The sequence below is a fragment of the Raphanus sativus genome, chromosome 6, assembly GCF_000801105.2.
Source record: "Raphanus sativus cultivar WK10039 chromosome 6, ASM80110v3, whole genome shotgun sequence".
In the NCBI taxonomy this organism is placed as follows: Eukaryota; Viridiplantae; Streptophyta; class Magnoliopsida; order Brassicales; family Brassicaceae; genus Raphanus; species Raphanus sativus.
This window is the reverse complement of record NC_079516.1, coordinates 43,053,674-43,076,673: the sequence shown is the minus strand read 5'-3', so window position 1 is coordinate 43,076,673 and position 23,000 is coordinate 43,053,674. Positions and strand designations below refer to the sequence as shown.

Sequence of the window (23,000 nt, the reverse complement as noted above, 5' to 3'; positions counted from 1 at the left end):
TAAAAATAATTATCATAGGATTGGTTGAAGAAAATGAAAAATAAGTTGCGGGCACGTGACCCCGCTCCTATGAACGTACATCCGCCACTGATTGTGCATATTTGGAGATGTTAAAAATAATTAGTTTGTTTACCTATGTTATCAAAATACACTTATTTTTGGTCACTTATCAAGATAAAGTTCCAGAGTTAAACGTTCTAAAACCAGAATACTAAAATATTGTGTTATCTATCGAGAAGTCATTTGCAATATCGTGTAAGGATGATTATGGTGTGATTGCAGTTAAAAAAGTTTGTGAACTTTTGAAAATTAGCATATTGACCGCGCACGGAGTGAAACTCACGAGCTAAATGAATGGGTTTTTGCGGCTCATTAGCCATGAACGTGCGATTAAGGACATAACATATAATATGGATTATATAACAAGAGTAACAGTATACGGGATACGTTACATGTACACGTTACTATTAGTGCAGTAATAAAATTAGACTAAGTTCGGCGAATATAACGACTGATGAATTTGGCAGGAGCAGTGTTAAAACAATTCTGTTCAGTCGTTTTCGTTGTCGGGAGGAAATGACCCAAAACGAATGATGTGTCGAGTGTTGTTTTTCAGAGTCGTCCATTATCAAAGTTCAATTATTTTCCTGTCACTTGTTGTGCACGTGTGTTTAGATTTTAAACATGTGTGTTTAATGTACTTGTTCATGTGGCTTTTTGTCTCGCAATGAGAGTTTCCTATACCTACTGCTAGTTTGTTTTTAATTAACAATCACGTTGATGTCAGAATATTTTAGGTACATGTCATAACGGCGAATGTAAATCGATCACCCTTATCTATTACTATAAAGTATGGTGTATCTCTTCTGTTGCGACAGTTAGGACGCCACATCATCAATTCGATCATTCTGGTCGCAACACGTGTCCATTAACTAAAACACAGCGTTTCATTTAACTAACATTTATTGTTACGGGTTTTACAATGTGTTTGAGCTTTAGGATGAGACCACCCGGCCAGCCCAATAGAGTCGACCCTAATCTTCTCTCTAGGTCGTCTAAAAAAAAATAGGGTTCATCTCCTCTTTTTGTTCGATTGCGACGTCTGATCTTCATCACTGAAACGCTTCCAGTTAATTCAATCAATCAGATGTAGTCTTGAATGTGAGGCGGTGTACTGCGAGTATAAAAGGTTAGCCTTCTTTCTCTGAAAACCATCTTCTGAATCAATCAAGCAGTAAGCTTACTTTCTCAGAAATGACTAACTCATCCATCTTCCTTTTCTGATTTGAAAACCAGGTCCTGCTCCCCACCGATTGAGATGCCGAATTTGATGACAAAGAGTGGAACATGGATTGAGATTTATAGATTTTCTCAAATAATTGCAAAGAATCACTTTCAGGAAGCGACCACACTACTTTGTCTCCTCCAGGATATCCTCGCCAGTTCATCATAAGTTTCTTCTACGAACTTTCCAGATTTTTAAGGTCGGTTGTGGATTATTTAAGATTTTACTTTCTTGATTTTGAATTTGTTTTCTTAAAAGATTTGTGGATTTTGCTTTTTTACATTTGTTTCAGTCGACCCTCATGTCTGCCATCGTCAATGGTTCACATGCTCGCGACTTTACGACACCGGTTCAAGACTGGTTCGAAAAATTCTTAAAATGCACTATACCAATGATTTATCTGTTGATCAGATCAAACGATGAGAAGAGGAAATCATCAGTTGCTCCTCCTTCCGGGTTAGGAATACAATGAAGTTGACTAAAGAGATAGAAAAAGAAGCTGGAAATTGGTTCATAAAGTTTATAGAAAAAGCTTTGGAGAAGGAGATGAAGAAGTGTAAAGGCACGGGTGATGCAGATGTTAACAAGTTCCACTGTCTCTGATTTTCTAAGTTGTAAACTAGGTGAGAGCAGAACAGACTGCTGATAGCACGAGATACAGGTACATCCAAAAGCATCATAGGTCACTAGAAAGCTCAGAATCAAAATGAAGAATTTAAACATGATTCTTTTATATTGTTCTCACTTCTATTTCAAAGGCTTTTTTTTTGAACAACTTCAAAGGCTTCTTAGTTTCCACTTCTTATCGATAATTTTATTCATTGAATCTATTGCTGTTAATTAAGCTTATAATAAAGTGGCTGTTCTCAAATGTCATAGATAAAAGATGATCATATCAGTAAGAAAAAAAAAAGAAAAAGACAAACAAAAAAATGTTTTACAAATTACACAGGCAGCTTCGTGTAAATGTAATGAAGGTCAATTTTATCATCATCATAAGTGTTCATGTTTTATCAAACTTAGTCGAGAAATAAGCATAAGTCCAGCTGTTAAGGGTGAGTTGTCTGATTTGGTTTACAGTCAAGTTGGTCCCTTGATGGCAGTAACAACAAGCTTACATGAGAGTTAAAAATCAATTCAAGAACTGTCGACATGCACTATAACTCTTGACTTGAGAGTTAAAAAATTTTAAAATAGACTGTACCACTGACTTTTTCATTTTTAGTCATAAAACTTAGCTTTGAAAAATCAATTTAAAAATGATGAAACAACAATCAATGATTAATACATAATCAGAAAATTCTAAGAGAAATGAAAACTAACAAGATATAACAAATATAATAACAAAATTATTGAATTATGCAAAATTCTTGAAGTTGAATAACATAACATCAAACAATTTTAACCGTCAGAGATGAACATAATAAGAGAAATTGAAAATAACAATTTAAAAATAACATTTAGTAAATGTTATAATATAAACATAAACTTTAATAAATATCTAATGTTTCATAGTTTCTGTAATTTTAAAAAACTGTGTGTCTTATTGGCATAGTTAAACTAAAAGAAACTCCGACAGGAATTAAATAATTATTTTAAAATTTTTACTACAATTCGATAAGTTGATAATTTCTAAAATAAACTTTAAAATACATAGCTAAGATTGTTGCAAAACAATTATGAACCTTAATTGTATTTTCAGTTAAAATTAAATTAGAATTTCAAATTTGTATTGTTAGTTTATTCATTCGCCCGCCCGTAGGGCGGGTTTACCCTAGTAAATTATAATTTACTTGACTTTCTATCTATCCGTTTTAGAGTCAAGTATTTTTTATATATTTTCTACACTAATTGGTTGTTTTTTTAAAAAAAAATATAGTCTGATTTATCCTCTTACAGAATATTTTGATCTGTAGAACAACTATGCTATTTTACACTTTTATTAATTATAGATAGAATCAAAAGATATATATCTTTTTGGTACCTTCCTTTCAAAAGAACCCAATGTTTGTCGATAAGGCGAATAACCCATCATATGGGTGGAGAAGCATCACTGCTGCTAAAGAGGTTCTGAAACATGACCTCCAAAAGAAAATAGGTAATGGACATGATACAAAGGTGTGGGAGGAACCTTGGCTACCTATAAAACCGGCACGCCCGGCACGCAGCAAGAAGTTCATACGGGATCAAGATCTTCGAGTTCATCACCTAATTGACCATGATCGCCAAGACTGGAATCTGGACAGATTAAATGTGTTCATCAAACCCGAGGATATACCAAGCATACTAGCCATCAAAGTAAGTAAAATAGGAAGCCCAGATTGTTATTGCTGGGAGTTCACTAAATCTGGAATCTACACGGTGAAGTCCGGGTATGAAGTGGCACGCAATCTCCGACAAACGTTGAGGTCCCCGGAAGTGATAGAACCGAGCTTAACTCTCCTGAAAAAGGCCACATGGAAGACAAAAGCACCTAGGAAACTTAAGCACTTTATATGGCAAGCTGTATCTGGCTACATAACCACGGCTAAGAGACTTAAAGAACGACATTGTACAACGGACAGTACGTGTGTAAGATGCAGAGCGGAGGAAGAAACTATAAACCACATGCTTTTCGAATGCCCGCCAGCCTTGCAAGTATGGGCGCTATCTGCGAAACCAACAGCTCCGGGGTTGTTCCCGTGTAACTCTGTGTATGGCAACATTGACTTCCTACTATGGAGAGCACAAGAACAAGGCGCAAGCGCAGAAACGACAAGGATCTTCCCATGGCTTATGTGGTATATATGGAAATCGAGGAACGAGAAGCTTTACAATGACAAAGATATTACACCTCTGGAGACACTGCAACTCGCTGAGAATGAGTCACAGAGCTGGTTCCTAGCCCAAGTTATCCGGAGGCTGATCGACGCAGACGAAGAAGTAACAGCACCTAACGCTCTGGCGGAAACAGAGGAACATGATAAAAATATATGGAGATGCCAAGTTGATGCCTCCTGGATAAACGAGAAAGAAAGATGTGGGCTCGGGTTCGTTATGCTACACGAGAACGCGATACTGTCATATGGAGCAAAAGGTGGGAAAGCGCAATAACCATTACATGCAGAGGCTGAAGGATTGAGTTGGGCGATGCAAGAGATGCTAAAGCTTGGTAAAAACGTCATGCACTTTGAATCTGATTGTCAGCAACTTGTGAACATCATCAACCAAGAGGAAGACTGGCCTGCAATGGCGATGGAGCTGGAAGAGATTAAAACTTATGCAGCTAGGTTTCTGGAAATTTCGATATCTTTCATCCCCCGAGTTCTGAATGTTCGAGCAGATGGCTTAGCTAAAGGCACAAGAACGCGAGACCTCTTATGTCCCTTCGTAGATGGTTATGCACCAAGATGGCTAGATACCTCTAGTCATATGGATGCAAACTAAGTTTTTTTTATAATACTCCGATGACAAAAAAAAATATCTTTTTGGTGAAATCGTTGCTTTGTATATATTTTACCATAATTATTCAATGATCATAAGAAGCCAGCTTAACATAACTTATTAAGTATATAATTTGATGACAAAATATTTTCTTTCCTGCAATAATTAATAACATCATTTAAATCATTGATCATCATTTTTTAAAGGGTGATTTTATTTCAAAGAGTATATAAATTGTATACAGCATAATCATCAAATACAAACCTATTTAAATCGACCAAAAAAATCCATGTTACTTATAAGTCATCTATAATTGATGAGCCATGAATCGTTACGCTCTCTTCGATCTTCACCATCAGAGTCGACATCATCATCAGGTGTTCCTGGGTTGAATTCAGGTACATCATTCCACTCTACATTCACATCAGTGAATGACTCCATTGTTGATTCCTGCAAAGAGACAACGAGAGTGAGACACACACAGAGATCAAAACAGAGAGACACAGAGGGACAAAGAAACAACGAGAGAGAGAGAGAGAGAGAGAGAGAGAGAGAGAGAGAGAGAGAGAGAGAGAGAGAGAGAGAGAGAGAGAAGAGAGAGAGAGAGAGAGAGAGAGAGAGAGAGAGAGAGAGAGAGAGAGAGAGAGAGGAGAGGAGAGGAGAGGAGAGGAGAGAAGAGGAGAGAAGAGAAGAGGAGAGAAGAGATGTCGAGAGATTACCTAGACTAAACACAATCGGAGACAATCAGAGGAGCACAATCGAGTGAGAGAGAGTGGCCGTTCTTCTTCATGACAGATTGGTGATTTAGGGCTTCTAATCGGGTTCTGGGTTGGTTGGTTTAGTTGTTTAATCGGGGTTTTATTCTCTAATCGGGTTATAATTGGGTAGTTTTTGGTTTAGTTAAGTAAGCGATTGGTTAAGCTTAGGTTTAGGAAACTTTAACCAATTTTAAACCGACATTTGTTGATACTAGTTCGATTTCGAAAGTTTAGGTGGAAACGAGGTTCGAACTTTCCTATTATGTGGAAACGGGTTTTCAAACTTTGATGATGTGCAATTAGGACGACCTCGAAACTTTGTGTACATTTATTACTATGCCATAGTTCTGGTGGGGAAATACGTCGTCTTCCCATGATTCTTCTTTAGTGAGTTCTATGGTCTAATTTTATAAATCTTATATTTCAGGTTAAAATTTTTCTAATATTTTAACAGTATATCATTATAAAACATTTGTTTATGAAAAGAAAGAGAAAACATATTTCAGTTAAAATAATATTCCGACTTATGTTTTCATTAGAAAATTTCAGTTAAAATAATATTCTAAAAATATTTGAAATATTCCGACTTCCTAAAACGTGTCTAATTGGTCATAAAAATATTCTAAAAATATTTGTAATCTTATTACTTGCCTAAAATGATACAAACATATATTTTGATTTTTTATATGTTTATAAACACACACACACACATATATATATATTAGGGAAAACCGACATGAAAAAACCATGGGAGTGTGGCTTGGAAGTCGGTGACACAACAACCTATTATTTTTTCAACCTCTGTTTTACTGGTCTCAAACATAATCTAAAATTATTTATTCAGTGTACACATGTATTCATTGTAAAAACAGTTTTTCGGATGAATAAATTTAACATTCATTAAAAAAGCCAAATAATAGTTGACTTATAAAATATAAGAAAATATAAAGTATGGACTTATATTATTTACAATAGGTTATTTATAAAAAACAAATTAGATTACAAACTAAATAATCCCGCATTTAAAAGAGCAGATCAAAATCTAATTTATTCTATTAAATTAGGAACATGACTTATTGATATATGTTCATTTCAACTATTTATTTTATAATTGCATCTTAATAATCATAACCACCTTCTAAAAATTGATATATGTTTAGTGTAACAGTTATTTGGTAACTGCATTTAAATAACCACTTTCTAAATAACCATCTTTTAAAATAAAATTAAAAATATACTCATTCTTGTGCAAGCGGGTCAGAATCTAGTCTATGTTAAAGAAAAATGCATTTATTTTGAAACAGAAAAACCAAATAAATAATAAGAGATAAATGTGTTTATTCTGTATTTAAATCAGTTTTAGTTACATGCAACATTAAATTAAATAAACTGTTGCATCTACCTGAGTTTTAAAGAGGATATGTAAAGGTTTGCTTATAAGTTATACTCCTTTTTTTTGAAACTCTTTTTTTTTTTTTTTTTGAAACTCTCTTATAAGTTATACTCCAAACTTCAAATTAACAGTCCAAGCAGTGATCTAGAGATTGTGGCGTGAAAGAAATCAACGCCTTCACAACGGACCGTCAACACCTCCACAAGTTTGTTTCAAAGAGATTGACAGACAGATCAGGAATGCTATTTTGGCAAGGAAGAACCGTAGGAACTTCAAGCACCTAATGAGAACCTGGTTGATGCATGACTAATGGATCATCTCAGCTTCTTCTGTCTTAATTAAGCTACCATTTTTTTTTTGGCTTGGGATTGCTTTCTCCTTTTAAACTTTTGTACTAGTTACAATCTTTCTCATTTGATAAATGAAACTCACATCCTTATCAGAAAAAAAAAGTTATACTCCAAACAGTACTGTTTTTAGTTTCAAAAAAAAAAAAAACAAAGTGGACAAGTAGTTAAAAGAAAAAACAACGTGGACAAGCTACATTATTCTTTTTTTTTTCAACCTACATTGTTCAAACATTCTTAATTTCCTTAAGAAATCTACAATTTAATGTTGAACATCTATCCTTCTTGAAGAGTTTAACATACATTTTGATAAGAAAAATGTACATTTCTTTCTCAAAAAAAAAACATACATTTTGATAAGAAAACCCTTTATAAAAAAACATACATTTTGATTAGATACATGCACTTTGAAAACACTGAAGAAAGAGAATACATTTTAAAGTTTGGTCGAACGAACAGTTTCAAGAAAAAAGGTTTGGTTGAACGAAACGTCACGTGGGACACACAGACTCGTATCTTTAGCTTTCGTCGATTCGAAACGCAATTAATATGTTCCTTCTTCTTATAACTTTTTTTCCACTTCTCCTTTCTTCTCTTTTCTAGGTTTTGTCTGTTTTTCTCCTTCTTTTTCTTTAAACATGAAAGCTTTGCTTTTTCTATAATAACTTTTTTTTTTATATATTTTGTTTCTTGTATAATGTCTCAAACAAATCTTTCTAGACTCTTAATTAGGTTTCCACCTATTACCGTAATTACATAAATAATACACCTACGGATATTTTTTTAAATAACACATACTGATATTTTCTGTTAGAATTGATTCTCTTAACGATAAAAGATTTCATTCAGAGGTGATATCTCTCAAATATTAATTTGATGAATGAGAAAATAATGTATCTCATTTATATTCCTATAAAATAATTGAAGATGTATTTGGTCTTTTGGTACAATATGATGATGATCAGATCGATCATAGTCATTAGTATGAAAAGTTAGTAAGCGGATATTAATATAGATCATTTTGATTAATTCAAGTATTAGTTTATCTTATAGAAATTTATATTACAATGACTAACAAAGTCTGAATGCCAATAAAAATAACCGAGTTTAAACGGAGTTTAGCAAGTAAAATACTACTAGATTTGACCCGCTCGACCGAGCGGGTATCAATAGTTTTCAAAATAGAGAAGGTGTATGCACTATGAAAATATTTTAAATCACGTTAGCAAAATTTCAAAAAATATAGATTTTTTTGAAAATTTTAATTAGTTAAAAAATCTAGGAATATGATCTAAATTTGTAATAAGTATTTATCTGTATAAGAGATAATATGTATTTTTAAAATTTACCCGATTAAATAATTGTTTATATGACATTTTTAAACATAATAATTTATAATTTATATTGAGTAATTTTATTTTGTTTTATAACCCATCAATTGTATAATCCATACTTTTAGAATATGACCCAATATATCCGTACAAATGTATTTTTTTATGGATCAAAACTTATGATAATGTATAATAAAATTGTTGTATATATTATTTAAAATATATAGTGTTATATATTTTATATTTTCAACATTTATCATGCTGAACTTACATTGTGGTATTATTTATATGAAAAATATATGTGACATAATATATTTATATATTATATAAATGATTGTTTTAATGTGACTTTTATTTTTAGTTATTACTAATAAATAATAAAATATAATTACATATTTAAAAATAATATTGTTTATTAAATATTCAAAGCTATGTTTATTAACTATTTCCAAACACACACACATATATAAGAATATATGAAAAACAATGAATAATATAAGTTAGGTTTATTAATTATTGCTGCCAAACTTTTTTTATTTCGAATTCGATTTTAGAAATGTATTAATTAAACAGAAAAAGATTAAAAAATCATAAAAGGTAACACACATTAAATAGAATTTAATTTTGGAAATACTTTAATTAAAAAAAAAGACAAATTTTTTTTAAGAAACACACATTAAATAACTGAAAAAGACAAGCATTAATATATGAAGATTAATTAAATGCTCAATGGCATATCATTGTAAATAATACTAAAACAAAGAGATATTTTTAAAATGTACTTCTATTTTAATAGAATAGATTATTCATAAGATTGGAATGTATAGTATTGTCTATATATTAATATAGTAATATATTTTGTAATAATTATATTCTCAAATGTTTTTATTTCTCTAAAAACAAAAGGAAATATTATGTGTTTTGAATAAAAACTATAAAAAAAGTAAAATAGAACTATATATTTCTCTAATAAAACACTAATATAAATAATTCTATTACTAGTATTTTTATAAGAAAATAGTAAAATCACAAAATTACTGGATTTTGTAAATAGGAAATATAAACTGAAAATAAGTAAAGTAAGGAAAAATCAAACAGTAATTTATGTTTTTCTGCCGTTGATTAACATATATTATGGATTAACATATAACTATTCTTGTTTAACAATAATACTTATACCATTTATTAACAAGAGATGTCAAAATGAGCCATAAGCTCATGAACTGACTCAGTTCAACTTTTTTTTAATGAGCATGAACTATATTTTGAAGTATATGAATGAGTTTTAATAAGCAAGAGTTAGCTCATGCGTTTGATTATTCAAATTGGAAAGAATACAGTAGAACCTCTATAAATTAATAATGTTGGTACTTTGAAATTTTATTAATTTAATGAGATATTAATTTACAAATATTTTATTTTTAAGATTTTTCTATTTTATCTATTTTTATTTTATAAATAAAAATAGATTTTATTTTATCGTTTGTACAATTATAAAATTTTAAAAATTTGAATTTCATATTATTTTATTATATTACAGTGAAATCTCTATAAATTAATAATGTTGAGACTATACTGAAACTATATTTTTATAATTTATAGAGATGATTAATTTATCGATATATTAATTGAACCAAAAACTCAATTTGGAACTATAAAACTATATTATTTTATATAGGTTTTTACTATATATTAATTTATAGAGTATTAATTTAAATTATACTGTACTTGGTTATATTTTATGTTTCATATCCCTAACTTATATATGATTTTTCGATATAATTTTACTAAACATTATCAAAATAAAATGTTAAGAAAAAATAGAGGTATATTCATTGTGAATATAAAACCAACAATATAATGATTAGTTTGTATTTATATGAAATATATATAGAGATATATTATTTATTTTGATTTTAGTGGGACTATATATTTACATAGGATTTTCTAAAAAAATATTATCTTATTATTTTATCGATTTGTATTATATTTTGAACCAGCCCAACTCGGGACCGAAGAAATTTATTCACTTATAGATATTATTAATTTATTGAGTATTAATTTATAGAGATTCTACTGTATATGTATATCAATATACTCACAACATGAATAACTCGACTAATCCAACTTATATCCAAAATTATAAATTAATTGCAATAACAATTTTATAATTTATAATAATAATAATTTATTTTAATATAAATTAGAGGATAACTAAAAACATATTAACAAATGAAAATAAAAATAGTCAACTACAATTTAGTTTTTTTGTAAACAATTATATATATATGTAGGAGACTTCATAATATTATGTTTATATTAAATCATGTAATTTGGAATCAGACACTTTAGTTTTTTTTTATTTCAATCTAAGCACAATATATCTTAAGGTATACATAATATTCCTAAAATATATTTATATATCTAAGACAACAACTAACTAAATACAAATAAGAAAATTAATCAAATTTTTAATATATTTAGAATAAAAATATTATAGTTGAATTTAGAGAAATAGATGCAATCTAATATATCCAAATGATAACTGATCAACAAAACAAACTAGATATAACATATTTAAAATCACATGTCTAATTAAATTAATATAATATTATTAATATAAATTATGCATAAAATTATAAATTAATAAAATTAAAAGTAAATAGAAATCTGTTATTATAATATATTTAGTTTATAAATAGTTATATCCGTGCATGAGCACGGGAAAATCACCTAATTGTAATTATATAAGATGAATACATTATCTAAGACTTTTTTAGAAAAATATTATTATATTCTAAAGTTATTTAAATTTTCTTAAATCAAAATAACCTTATATGAAAACATATTAGGCCATAGCTTTTTCCACAAAATCATTAATCTTGAATTAGGTATTTCCCTTTCACATTTAAAACTTATTTTAATATTTAATTAATATATGTTCTAAATTTTATTATAATATCTTAAAATTTTATGTTATATTATGATTTTATTTACTTTTTAATAGATTGTGATCTAACTCATTTAACTTGTGATCATGATGACCTAAGTTTGATTTTACATATTAAAACTTACATGTAGTTAATGAACCGAACTGAATAGTTCATCAAAGATCTAAGGTCATCATGAGATGAGTTGTATTGCGCGAATTAATTCATTTTGACACCCTAATATAATTATTATTATCTCTTCTTTTATAAGCATCATCATTCCTTAATTTAAATTTTGATGAGCCGGTTTTACAAACATGAGCCTATTGAATAATTACAAAGAGCAGTTCATTTGTATTCATTTGGCCCCTCGTTCAGAAACACGCAAGGTGCATAGGTCGACTAGAGCCTAGAGTTAAATTAATTAAATGAAAATTAAGTGGAGATTAATCAGAGATTAATTTGAGATTTATTTTTATATTTTTAAGATTAATAATTATTTAGTACGACTGTGGTCGCTTCTTAGAATATGGTCGGCCTCATACATTAATCTAAAATAAGAATTTTTGTTGTTGTCAACAAACTGATTAAAAACAAAAATTAATATTCGAATAATAGAATAGTTGTTCATTTATCAAAAAAGAATGAATATCCCTCGGGACCAATCATATCCACCACGTACTAAACTGGAAACAATGATATTTTGGTTTGATAAGAATTCGTCTTATAAAAGGCCCAATTTGGCAAAACAATTTTGTTCAACCAATTCACCGAAGATGATACGCATACGGCCTCAGCCCAGTAACGTGATTTGGGTTTTTTTTTTAATGCTAATTTATTACTATGATACTACAATTATGTGAAATATTATAGACCGTTATTACCTGTATAATAATTGTTTAATAAATCGTTTTCCGAAACTTGAAATATAGATTTTCTGCAATCTGCAATAATTTACATGGTTTGGGATTCAAATCCCAAATCTGAGTACAAAAACCTTTAAATCTTAACCATAAGATTACGGTGTTTCCACAAACGTGATTGTGATTTGGTTATAGAGAGTAAGTTTTGATAAGTAAGAACATGTTTTGATAAGAAATCCGTTAAAAAGTAAAGGTTTTCGGAAATTAAAAGAAAAATAAAAGAAGAAAAGAAAATAGTTGTATCCTTGATACCACAATGATTGAGAGGGGTCTGGGTCAGATAAGAGGTGATTAGGTCACTCCTTTAAATTCTAGAAATTGGAGTTTGATCTATCGTTGCAATATGTACACAAAAAGGATGTTGAAAGATTTGCTTCGTTGGAGTTTGGTCCGTGTAACTTTAAGTGAGCTTGACATGTTATTTTACATGGACAATGATTTAACATATGTTGATGGAGTTTGGTTTGTGGTAACTTTGTTACACATAAAGATGTTGTGTGTGACACACTTTTGTGGAATAAAGAAGATTTGGTGATGCTAAATTATTTTTAAAAAAAATATATTGTTTAACAAGATAATATTTTGTCAATATATAATCTAAGGTTTGGTCAAGCTTTTAGCGTTGTGACTCTCTCGAAAATACAAGGATTTTGAGGTTTTAGAGGCGAGTGAATTAATTAAGAAAAATGATCAAATATGTGTTGGATCATAATAGAAGATGTGTAGGCTACTTATTTGATTGATGAATACACAATTTCAATGTCCAACACATTTGACGATTATTTATTAGAGATTGAAGTAGAAATCAATCATCCTAGCTCTGTGTCGTTAAACTGCTAACTAAGAATAATCAGAATCGAAACCGTGATTTTATTGCAAAAGTCGAGATGCTAAGCCATGAGGTTAAACAAGTATGTGAGAGACGACCAATTTATTTGCTCTTCTCTTCGATCTGTTTCCCATTCGGCTTTATGGCGTGTTCTTGGGCATTTGATCGACCAATTCAAGTATATGATCAAGCGTCATAGATATTTTACTTCGATCCTCACTCTTTGCACCTAAAACTCCATTCCAACATGTTTCAACATGAAAAGACTCAATGAACACCAAAAATACTTAGAAACACCAAAACTCATAGTCAGAAATGGCAAAAAGTTTGTTTATCAATTATCACACTGATGAAGAATATGCATTATTAATAAGAAAGTAAAAGATGGGGTGAGAAAATTTCTCTAGAGAAAGAGTACATTCATCTCCCAAACCTCTACAACTTGAACGTCTCGTCTCGAAAAGGAAATTAGACTCAACAATAGCTTTAAAAAGTAGATAGAGGTCAAAACTCACCAGAAATGATATCCTAGATAAAATCAGACCATTTTTGTTGTTGCTGAAATTTTCTAGTTTTTCTTCGTGCTGAATCTGGTTCGGATCAAACGATCCTAGCTAGAGATGGCAATTGGGCTCTTCCGTCCCGCACCGTCCCGTCCCGCTGCGGGTTCGTCTTCTGGCGGTACACGGCGGGCCTGTCCCGCGCGGGATGCGGTCCTCAACATAGCTGCCCAATCCCGTACCGCATTCCTAGCAAGTCTTCGCGGGCCGTCCCGCGGGATAATGGATAATACACTCTCTCAGACAGTCTGTCTGCTTCTTCCTGCACTAACACACGAAAACAATAATGAATTTTAGCAGACCACAAACATAAACGTCATTTACCATAGAGTTATACGATCAGAACATTGAGTTAATGACAGTACAAAGTAAACAAGATTAGTCTTGTATCAAACATCCCTTTATGCGACTTTGTTATAACAAAGTAATACTGCATTGTTTTGCTATCTAATGTGTCGTTGCTGACTTGATAAAAACAAAACAAAAAACACCAATGATTAAATAAAATCTCTTTCTTGTTATCCAGAAACAAAACACCAATGTAATAAAACAAAGAAAATACCAAATCATAGTAGTCTTTTTCGTTGCTGTAACAACAATGTAACAAAGCAAGAACACCAAATTATAATACTGAAACAAATGCAAGAAACTTAAACATGAAATCCCAACTTGTAATAAACTAAAACAGAAAATCCAGGCGTCTCCGTGTTCACCATAGCTCCATCACCTCACCACAGAACACAAATAAAGACAACAAGAGAAGAAGACAAATCAGATATGGAACAGAAAGCACCAAAGCATGTTCTCCTATCAATACATCGAGTTCTCCAACGATTCAGACATATCAGATGATAAGAGTATATTGAACTTACAACGATTTCAGCTCTGTTTTGTATCTTCTTTTCCTCCTTGTTCACCATCAGCTCGAGACAAAACATATTCATATACAGAACACCAGAAAAAAAAAGACATATCAGAGACTATGTCAAAAGACATATCAGTAATACACTTGCACAGTTCAATACAAACAGTTGCTACTAATGCTTACTAATTTTACTAGTTCCTACATATCAGAGACATGCTCAAGAGAAGACAGTAACACACAATCACGAGACATGTATTAACAAAGCAGTTTCAACGCACCATTCTATTTCCTAATCGTCTTTTCAAAGAATAAAAAACAATAACTTAATATCAGATTAAAATCATGTTTCAGTGCCCCATTCTATTTTATCATTTACGAAGTACACATGCAGAAATTGTAATCAAAATATATAAAGTCTAGAAGCTACGGTGGTGGCTCGAGGAAGAAAATATATACCTGCTGGTCGGTGACGGGAGAAGGTGGTGGCTCGAGGAAGAAGAGAAGCTCCGGTGGTGGCTCGAGGAAGAAGAGAAGCTTCGGTGGTGGCTCGGTGAAGAAGAGAAGCTTCGGTGGTGGCTCGAGGAAGAAGAGAAGCTCCGGTGGTGGCTGGAGGAAGAAAAGAAGCTTTGATGGTGGCTCGGTGAAGAAGAGAAGCTCCGGTGGTGGCTCAACGAAGAAGAGAAGCTACGCTACGGCATGCGGTGGTAGATTGTTGAAGCTCCGGTGGTGACTCGAGGAAGAAGAGAAGCTCCGGTGGTCGCTTGAGGAAGAAGAGAAGCTTCGGTGGTGGCTGGGTGAAGAAGAGAAGCTCCGGTGGTGGCTCAACGAAGAAGAGAAGCTACGGCATGCGATGGTAGATCGATGAAGCTCCAGTGGTGGCTCGAGGAAGAAGAGAAGCTCCGGTGGTTCCGCGAAGACAAAGAGATGCTTCGGTGAAGAAAACGAGGTTTCATTGCTTTCTTTTTGTTTCAGGTGAAGAAGACGAGGATTCTAGATGCGGTACAGGTGGGATCCCGCGGATAAGGTGGGCTTTCCCGCTTTCAACCCGGTACCACACAAGGCCCATCCCGCAAGGCCCGCTTTTTTGCGGGTATTGAATTCTTAGGCCCAAACCCGCTCCACACCAACCCCTAACGGGCCGGGCCCGCGGTCCAGTACCCAGTTTGCCATCCCTAATCCTAGCCGTGATTGATCAATCCGAAAGAAGGACATTGATCGATTGCAAGTAGGACCGCATTAAAAACGGAGTTCTTCGGTTATACATATCAAATTAACTAGTTAATACTAATGGTATTTAATGGTTTCAAAAGTGGGTAAAACAGAGCTAGATAACGACCAAAGCTGGTGAGGACCAATAATAGCAAACGACAAAAGTAAGGTTTTATGTCATCTTATGATCCAAACGACGGAGAAATTTCAATATCCGTCTGCATATCTTGAAAATCTCAGTTTCTCCTTGAACTCTTACGTTTCTCTCTAATAGCGCTATGATAAGCTTACTTGAAATCTCAGTTTCTTTCCTCAGCTTCTCCTTCTTTTTTGGATATCTGTTGATTATGAAGAAACCTCACCGTTCGTTTCCCACCAACTGGCCATTCCTCGGTATGCTTCCTGGCCTACTCGTAGAGATCCCTCGTGTTTACGACTATATAACCGAGCTTCTCGAGGCCTCAAACTTAACTTTTCCTTTCAGAGGCCCATGTTTCGGTGGCCTCGACATGTTGTTCACCGTAGATCCGGCTAATATTCATCACATCATGAGCTCAAACTTCACAAACTACCCAAAAGGATCCGAGTTCAAGAAGCTGTTCGATGTTTTGGGAGATGGGATTTTCAACGCCGACTTCGATTTGTGGAAAGATCTGAGGAAGTCAGCTCAAAGCATGATGAGTAGCCCGGAGTTTCAAAGGTTTACACTAAAAACAAACATGAGTAAGCTAGAGAAAGGGCTTGTCCCAATTCTTGATCACTTTGCTGAGAAGAAACTAGTAGTTGATTTACAGGATGTGTTCCAAAGATTCACCTTCGACACTACCTTTGTTTTAGCGACCGGGATTGATCCTGGTTGTCTCTCGATCGAAATGCCGGATATCGAGTTCGCTAGAGCTTTAGATGAAGCTGAGGAAGCGATATTTTTGAGACATTTCAAGCCGGAGATTGTTTGGAAGATGCAAAGGTTGCTTGGGTTTGGTGATGAGTTGAAGATGAAAATTGCTCACTCCACTTTCCATCGAGTCTGCTCCGAGTGCATAGCAGATAAAATAACCCGTGGCGTTACTAGCACTGACTCTTCTTCTAAAGATTTGTTGATGTCTTACATGGAGGTAGACACCACCAAGTACAAGCTGCTGAATCCAGGTGATGACAAATTCCTCAGAGACATGATTTTAAGCTTCATGTTAGCAGGTAGAGATACCACAGGTTCTGCTCTCACTTGGTTCTTCTGGCTTCTCTCCGAGAATCCAGAAGTAACGACCAGGATTCGTCAAGAAATCAACACAAAAATATCTCCAAGAACCTATAATGATTCTGATCGTTTCTCTTCCTTCAATCCCCAAGAACTAAACAAGTTGGTTTATCTACATGGCGCCTTGTGTGAAGCTCTCAGGCTATATCCACCGGTTCCATTTCAGCACAAGTCTCCTACAAGACCCGACGTTCTTCCAAGCGGACACAGAGTCGATTCAAGTATGAAGATTGTGTTTTGTTTGTACTCATTAGGGAGAATGAAATCGGTATGGGGAGAAGATGCATCAGACTTTAAACCGGAAAGATGGATTTCGGAAACTGGAAGGTCCGTACATGTGCCATCTTTTAAGTTTTTATCGTTCAATGCCGGTCCAAGAACTTGTTTGGGGAAAGAAGTGGCTATGACGCAGATGAAGACAGTGGCTGTCAAAATCATACAAAACTATGACATAAAGATCGTTGAAGGACACAAGATTGAGCCAGTTCCTTCTATTATTCTTCACATGAAACAAGGCCTTAAAGTCATGGTCACTAAGAGATGTCGTTTGGTCTGAACGTTATGCTATACTTTTGTAGACGTGTAGTCACATGAAACGTGTGAGGCAATTGATTGACGAAGCTGCAAAACGTGTGAGGAAATTGATTGACGAAGCCGTATCCAGTGCTGGTGTAGGACATGCTTCTGACCATGTTCCGCTCCTGCGTTGGGTTGCTAGTTACGAGAAAAGGGTCAAGAAGTTGGCGGTTCGAGTGGATGAGTTTCTTCAAGGACTTGTAGATGAGAAACGTGCACAAAGAGAAAAGGGTAACACTATGATTGATCACTTGCTTTCTCTCCAAGAAACTCAGCCTGACTATTATACGGATGTCACCATCAAAGGACTCATAGCTGTAAGTATTGAGGAATCTATTTAGTACATCAGATTTATATAATTACTAATTCTTGATTATGTTTGGATAGGATACGATATTCGCTGGAAATGTAACAGTAACAAGAACGTTGGAATGGGCGATGTTGAACTTGTTGAACCATCCAAAAGTATTAAAGAAAGCAAAGATTGAAATCGATACCAAAATTGAGTTAGACCAGTTAATAGATGAACCAGATGCTACGAATCTTCCCTACCTCCAATGTGTCATATCAGAGATTTTTCGACTTTCCCCGGCAGCTCCGTTACCTCCACGTAGGGCGACATATGATTGTTTAGTTGGAGGCTACAATATCCAGCGTGGCACGACGGTGTTTGCAAATGTATGGGCCATTCACCGAGACCCAAATATAGGAGAAGAGCCAGAAAAATTCAAGCAAGAGCGGTTCGAGAAGAAAGGAGAAGATAAAAAGTTGATAACTTTGGGGATGGGACGAAGAGCTTGTCCGGGGTCTGGGCTAGCTCAGCGGGTACTGCGTTTGGCTCTCGGGTCGATGATTCAGTGTTCTGAATGGGAGAGAATTGGGGAAGAATATGTTGACACTACTGAAGCAACAACAATGCTTCCAACGACACCTTTGCTAGCTATGTGTAGAGCTCGTCCTATTGTTCATAAGATTCTCAGTGCTTAACTCTTTATTTGTCTACGAAATTTATATATTTTATATATATATATTAAATATTGTGTAAAGATTAATTTTTATAATAACTTTTTGCATTATATTATATCATTTAATTGTTTCAATATAATATTTGATAAATTAAAGTAAAATACAATAACTTATTATAAACAATTAATTAACGTTTATATATGTTTAGCTCATCTTAACTTGAGCATTGTTTTCAATGAGATACATTATTCAGACAAAATGACATAATTCTCTTATGTTGTATGGATCTTAAATAATGTAGTATCCAAAAACACTTACACAAATCAACTTATGTATTCTATTAGTCTTTTGTTGTCATATTTATCAGAAATATTTCATTTTTTTGTTATATTTAAGTAGAATCTTTTATTATGTTGAAATGTGGAGTTTTTTTATAGAAGACATTTGTGTATTTTAGGATGAGTGTATTTATTATTTTAAGTGTATTATTAGAAAATATTAATTATTTTATATGTAAAAACTTAGTATATGAGTGTATATGCCATCTTATGTTACATTCTTTTGGAATTCAATTTTGAAATGCATTTCTATGTAACATTTAGGTTTGAGCAAAAAAATTGAACCCAAAAACTGAATCTGATAAGAAAAAGTAATATCAAAATCGAACCGAAACTTCTTAAATATCTGAACGGATTCAAAGTTTTGATATCTAGAAAACAGAAAATGAATCCGATCTTAATCAAAATATTTTGGATATCCAAATATATCTGGATTATATTTATATATTTAAATATATTAGTTATTTTTATATTTAATATCCAAAAAATATCGAAAATGTATAGGATACTTTGAAGTTGTCCATAACTTTTTAAAAATATATAGAAATTGTCAAAAACAAAATTCTAAAGTCGCTAAATAGTACCCAGAACACCAAAATACTTAATATATATTGATTCTCCATCCAAATATTCAATCCAAACTAATTTATGTTATAATTAGTTATTCTAGCATACATTACTCAAATTTATATGTTATATATTATTTCTATTTTTAGATTTTTAGAAATATAAAATATATATTAATTTCAAAAAAAAAATAAATGGGTTATCCAAACAAAACCAATACCGAAATTTATAACTATCCAAATAGCTTGAAATATTTTACTTCGAAAACCCAAAACCTGAATAGATCCAAACTAAACCCGAGTAGATACCCGAACGTCCACTCCTAGTTATATTAGATACTTTTATGATCGAATCCAAATGATAGAATACAATTAGTTTAAATACTAAAATAATTTGACTAAACAAAAGAGATCAAATGGCAAAATTACTACAAATATGTTAAACTAATAAATGAAATAGTTGAATATGAAAATCAATTACGTAAATATTTTTCATATCAATAACTCGTATATATAAATTAATTATTTAGAAATAAATTTTAAAATAATATTTTTCTATTATCGCTATAACACACATAAAACAAAATAAACAATTACTATGTATGTTTCAGAAAAGTCTCCTAAAAATTATAAATATCGTGCATGGTAGTTTCATTATGATTTTTTCGCACCTTTAGTTATTTTCTGTTAATGTTTGTTCTCAAGGATTTGTTTTTTTTTTCCGATCATTCATACTTTGTGACCGTCGAAAATTGGCATGGCTGGCAGTTTTTTTTAAAAAATATTAGCATGTATTTTGTTACTTAAAAATACCATAAATTAGATTTCATCAAATTTTCCTCCAAATTTTCCTTGTAATGGTCTTTATTAAATTAGATAACTTGCATTTAATCATTTATCTCTAATTTTAAATAATATTTTCGAAAATAATCAGTTGCAAAAATTTTAAATAAAATTATTGTTCTTATAAACTTTTTAGATTTTCAGTAATGAATTTTATTTTTATATTTAAATATAAATTAAAATAAATTGTAAAACAAAACCCAAAACAATAAAAAATATTTATTATATGTGAAAAAACTTGTAACATCAATTTAAATACAGAAAGAGAAAGTAAATATATATATCAATAAAACATGATACTGTTCACCAGAAAAAACATAATAATTTCACGCAGCTTGTATACTTATCTATTAAATTAAAGAGTACCTTATTTTGTTAGATTGTTCGACAACTTCTATAAGTTCATACATCTGTTGAGAAAGACAAAACCTATCATAAAAAGGTTGCTCACGTATCAGCAAATAAATCAGTCATCAACTTGTGTCTGTAACATGCATATACATGATATATGCGATACATTTGTCACATTGAACAATTACAAAACTCATTGTGAAGATGTGAACTATAATATTTAACATTTTGACCAAAAAAAGGATGTGGACTATTGCCATCTATCCAGATACATCTTGTCGGGATAGAAGTAGATGTAGTGATCACAGCAGACAGATGTAGTGATTCCATTGCAGTTAATTAAGCTGAAGGTTGTATAGAACTATAATACTTCTATCTTTTTGGTGATAGAAGTATTGTGTACTTACACCGAAGAATACAACGTTGCCATTAATGTATCTGTCGTCTCTTTGAGGGTAGTGGTGAACATAACAAATGTCCTTTCCCGACTTAGAAGTTACCACAAAACACATTGCTTCTCTTAGAGTTTTGCTATTGTAGATGTAGTGATCACAACCGACATTCAAAAGATAAGGCACAATTGATAGAACCCCCGAGACTTGTATCTTCAATTGAATAGCACAGCATGAAAATACGAAAGAATCAATAAGTTTGCGAGAGACCATTCATCGAAAAATATACAATCAAGAATTAAGCATAATTATTTACCAACGAATTCATGGCGCCAGCCTTCTTACGATGGTCAAGTCCAGGCCTCACAAGAAGATAAACCAGCCTATGAAGCTCATGGTTTTCTACATCGCAAAGACTGTTGTTTCCAAGTAAGACCTTTTGGAATGAGCAAACATGAAAAATAAGCAGATACGTTTGGGAGTAATGTATAACCATCACACTTATAACAAAACGAAACAGTTGACACCTCTGAGCATCTCACCTAGATCATGACAGGATGATGGGGCCAAGAATTACCATCACACATAGTCCATCAAGTTGCAACTATAAAGCATTGATGTTAACCTTGAATTCTTAAACTTTCTGTGTCAAGGAAAAGAAAATGTAAATTTTGTAATATAAAGTCAGAAACTATAGATGGAAGAAGAGTTCAGGCTGTCTCCTACACAAACGATTGCTCCATGCAGTATAGTCCGTGATAACAATTTGTGGAATGTTTTCTTGTGGTTGAACTTAAAAAAATGAATCGGACCATTTGAATATCTGTAGCCCATCAATTATGACCTTGTCTGATCCAAACTTGTAATCTCACCTTATGACGAAGAAAACAAAAACAAAGCTCAATCATATTTTGGGATTCAAAGCCAAATAAAAAAAAATTCCGGGCCTTACCAACATTGCATGACCTCAAATACAGCGTCACCGGCCGATAAAGCTTATTATTATCAGAGTTCTTCACAAGGAATCCCTAAAAGTCATCACAAACAAAGAAAAAGATCTAGAATGCTATGTAATCAGATTAATAGAGATAAGAGAAGGAAGATACTGCATTGAACGCTTACTCCAAACAATCCTTAGGCCTAAAGACGAATCATCAAGTTATCGCAATCAGCATCAAAATCTCCCCAAGAAATGAAACCCAAATCTCTTTGCTCAATTGAATAGCCGAAGAAAAAAGCCATGCCGGTTGATTGCTCCGTTCTGGCAGTGGTAGCCAACTAGAGCCATATGCTGCTGTGAATATTTGGTTATGGTGAATTAGGTGAGACCAAGAGTTTCCGAATAGAGGTATATATAAAGTTGAGGTTGAGGGAATCGTAACAGTTGCATGACCATCGATTGTTGCAGTTAATAATGAAGCTTTATGACTCTTGAATATGGGAAGCCCGATATCACAGAGGAGTAATGAAGAGACGAAGAGGATTATTTGGTCTCTTTGAACAATCCGGGCCGGTGATTTCGAAGCCCAATTGATCTAAGTGGCGAATCTGATGTGGCGACTTACCTCCAATGCTATTAGTCGATTTAAAAAGTGATGTGGACACTTTAAGGGAGCTTTATATTCTCCTTTTAGTAGTGTAATAATAATAAATAACTAGGTGATAACCCGCGCTCTGCGCGGAGTGAGTATACTTAATATAACCTTAATATTTAAACTACATATTTACATAAAGTATATAAGTTTGAGACATATATTTCATAACATATAATAGCCTATGTAGCAGTTTGGTTCAGGAGTAAGTAATTTGCATTACTATTATTTTAGGCAAATTATTTTAATATTTGTATAAGGTCTT

General features: G+C 32.5%; 2 protein-coding genes and 2 long non-coding RNA genes across 7 annotated transcripts; 2 read left to right on the top strand and 2 right to left on the bottom strand.

The window, feature by feature from the left end:
- Positions 1–13,112: 13,112 nt before the first annotated feature.
- On the bottom strand, positions 13,113–15,094 carry LOC130496976 (uncharacterized). The gene is made up of 3 exons (XR_008936052.1): positions 14,652–15,094; positions 13,735–14,046; positions 13,113–13,448 (listed from the first exon to the last, which is right to left on the bottom strand). It is a non-coding gene; the product is annotated as an uncharacterized LOC130496976 (long non-coding RNA).
- An 871-nt stretch (positions 15,095–15,965) lies between these two features.
- On the top strand, positions 15,966–17,667 carry LOC108807417 (alkane hydroxylase MAH1). 2 transcript variants are annotated; one of them, XM_018579704.2, is made up of 2 exons: positions 16,119–16,246; positions 16,338–17,667. In XM_018579704.2, exon 2 carries the CDS (start codon positions 16,363–16,365, stop codon positions 17,665–17,667), a length of 1,305 nt encoding a protein of 434 aa, XP_018435206.1. In that variant the 5' UTR covers positions 16,119–16,246; positions 16,338–16,362. The 2 variants fall into 2 exon arrangements, with proteins under 2 accessions (XP_018435205.1, XP_018435206.1); XM_018579703.2 differs by having other exon boundaries at positions 15,966–17,667.
- Positions 17,668–17,701: 34 nt separating this feature from the next.
- On the top strand, positions 17,702–18,737 carry LOC108807418 (cytochrome P450 81D11). Its single transcript, XM_018579706.2, has 2 exons — positions 17,702–18,004; positions 18,075–18,737. The coding sequence occupies exons 1-2, from the start codon at positions 17,702–17,704 to the stop codon at positions 18,672–18,674; spliced, it is 903 nt and encodes a 300-aa protein (XP_018435208.1). The 3' UTR covers positions 18,675–18,737.
- A 2,115-nt stretch (positions 18,738–20,852) lies between these two features.
- Positions 20,853–22,659, bottom strand: LOC108811923 (uncharacterized). 3 transcript variants are annotated; one of them, XR_008935646.1, is made up of 5 exons: positions 22,266–22,659; positions 22,096–22,171; positions 21,686–22,015; positions 21,460–21,579; positions 20,853–21,356 (listed from the first exon to the last, which is right to left on the bottom strand). It is a non-coding gene; the product is annotated as an uncharacterized LOC108811923 (long non-coding RNA). The 3 variants fall into 3 exon arrangements; XR_001943408.2 differs by having other exon boundaries at positions 21,686–21,786; positions 21,870–22,015; positions 22,096–22,656; XR_008935645.1 differs by having other exon boundaries at positions 22,096–22,657.
- Between the last annotated feature and the right edge of the window lie 341 nt (positions 22,660–23,000).

Excerpts from the sequence above, each read along its gene's own strand:
- LOC108807418 (XM_018579706.2), top strand. The coding sequence starts at position 17,702 with ATGAAACGTGTGAGGCAATTGATTGACGAAGCTGCAAAACGTGTGAGG. Across the intron at positions 18,005-18,074 it reads CCATCAAAGGACTCATAGCT|GATACGATATTCGCTGGAAA; the intron begins GTAAGTATTGAG and ends ATGTTTGGATAG.
- LOC108807417 (XM_018579703.2), top strand. The coding sequence starts at position 16,132 with ATGATAAGCTTACTTGAAATCTCAGTTTCTTTCCTCAGCTTCTCCTTC.